Source organism: Corvus brachyrhynchos, unplaced genomic scaffold (genome assembly GCF_000691975.1).
Source record: "Corvus brachyrhynchos isolate BGI_N302 unplaced genomic scaffold, ASM69197v1 scaffold633, whole genome shotgun sequence".
In the NCBI taxonomy this organism is placed as follows: domain Eukaryota; kingdom Metazoa; phylum Chordata; class Aves; order Passeriformes; family Corvidae; genus Corvus; species Corvus brachyrhynchos.
The window spans coordinates 2,659,647-2,660,326 of record NW_008237435.1 but is presented as its reverse complement, the minus strand read 5'-3'; the positions used below and the strand labels follow the sequence as shown (position 1 = coordinate 2,660,326).

Below are 680 nucleotides of genomic sequence, written 5' to 3'. Positions count from 1 at the left end.
GCTGGTGGGCTCTGCCTCTCCCCAGAGCAGGAGGCCGGGGTGCGGGAGCGCTGCTCCCCACGGATGACCGCCTGCTGCCGGAGGTGAGGGTTCTGCGGAGCAGGACGCAGGGCTCCCACACAGTGTTTTCGGGGGTTGCAGGTGTGTGGTTTGAATATGGAAAGGCAGAAAACACCTCTGAAACTCCACTGGCCTGAGCACACAGGAGCAGCGCACTCTCAGTCCCTGCAGGTTCCACGGACACTGCTGAAGTGCTTTTTACTCTAGCCTGGGGCTTCCTGTTAGGTGCTTAGCAGAACACTGGGCTCCTGCTGGGGTTTTCATGGCTCCATGATCAGGCCTATGCCAGCACCTGCCCAGGATGGGACCAGAGGAAGACACCTGGCCCTTGCCTCTTGCAGAGGTGCTAGGTGATTCCCGTGTCTGTGGTTTCATCCTGGGTTTTTATAGGGTTTCTCCTGCCTTCCTTCCAGGTGGCTACCTGACACAATTGCAATGAAAAGGGGACTTGGAAGGGACTGCAGGATCCTAGGGGCCCAGGTGTTCACTTTGCAGAGTGTCATCCCTGCTGGTGCAGGGAGATGGAGAAATCCTCAGCCCAGAAATAACCCCATATAGGGTATGTTACTGCAGAGCTCCCTCCTGAGTAGCTCACTCCAGCCTGGGTGACACCACACCTG

The 680-nt window shown here is 57.6% G+C and overlaps 1 protein-coding gene across 1 annotated transcript in view; it reads right to left on the bottom strand.

Annotated features, from left to right (window-relative positions):
- Positions 1 to 435, bottom strand: part of PRDM14 (PR/SET domain 14) — a 7,720-nt gene extending 7,285 nt beyond the window's left edge. Inside the window, exon 1 of the mRNA XM_008631397.1 lies at positions 353 to 435. Coding sequence (XP_008629619.1) covers positions 353 to 435 — 83 coding nt within the window. The remainder of the gene's footprint in view (positions 1 to 352) is intronic.
- Positions 436 to 680: the final 245 nt, after the last annotated feature.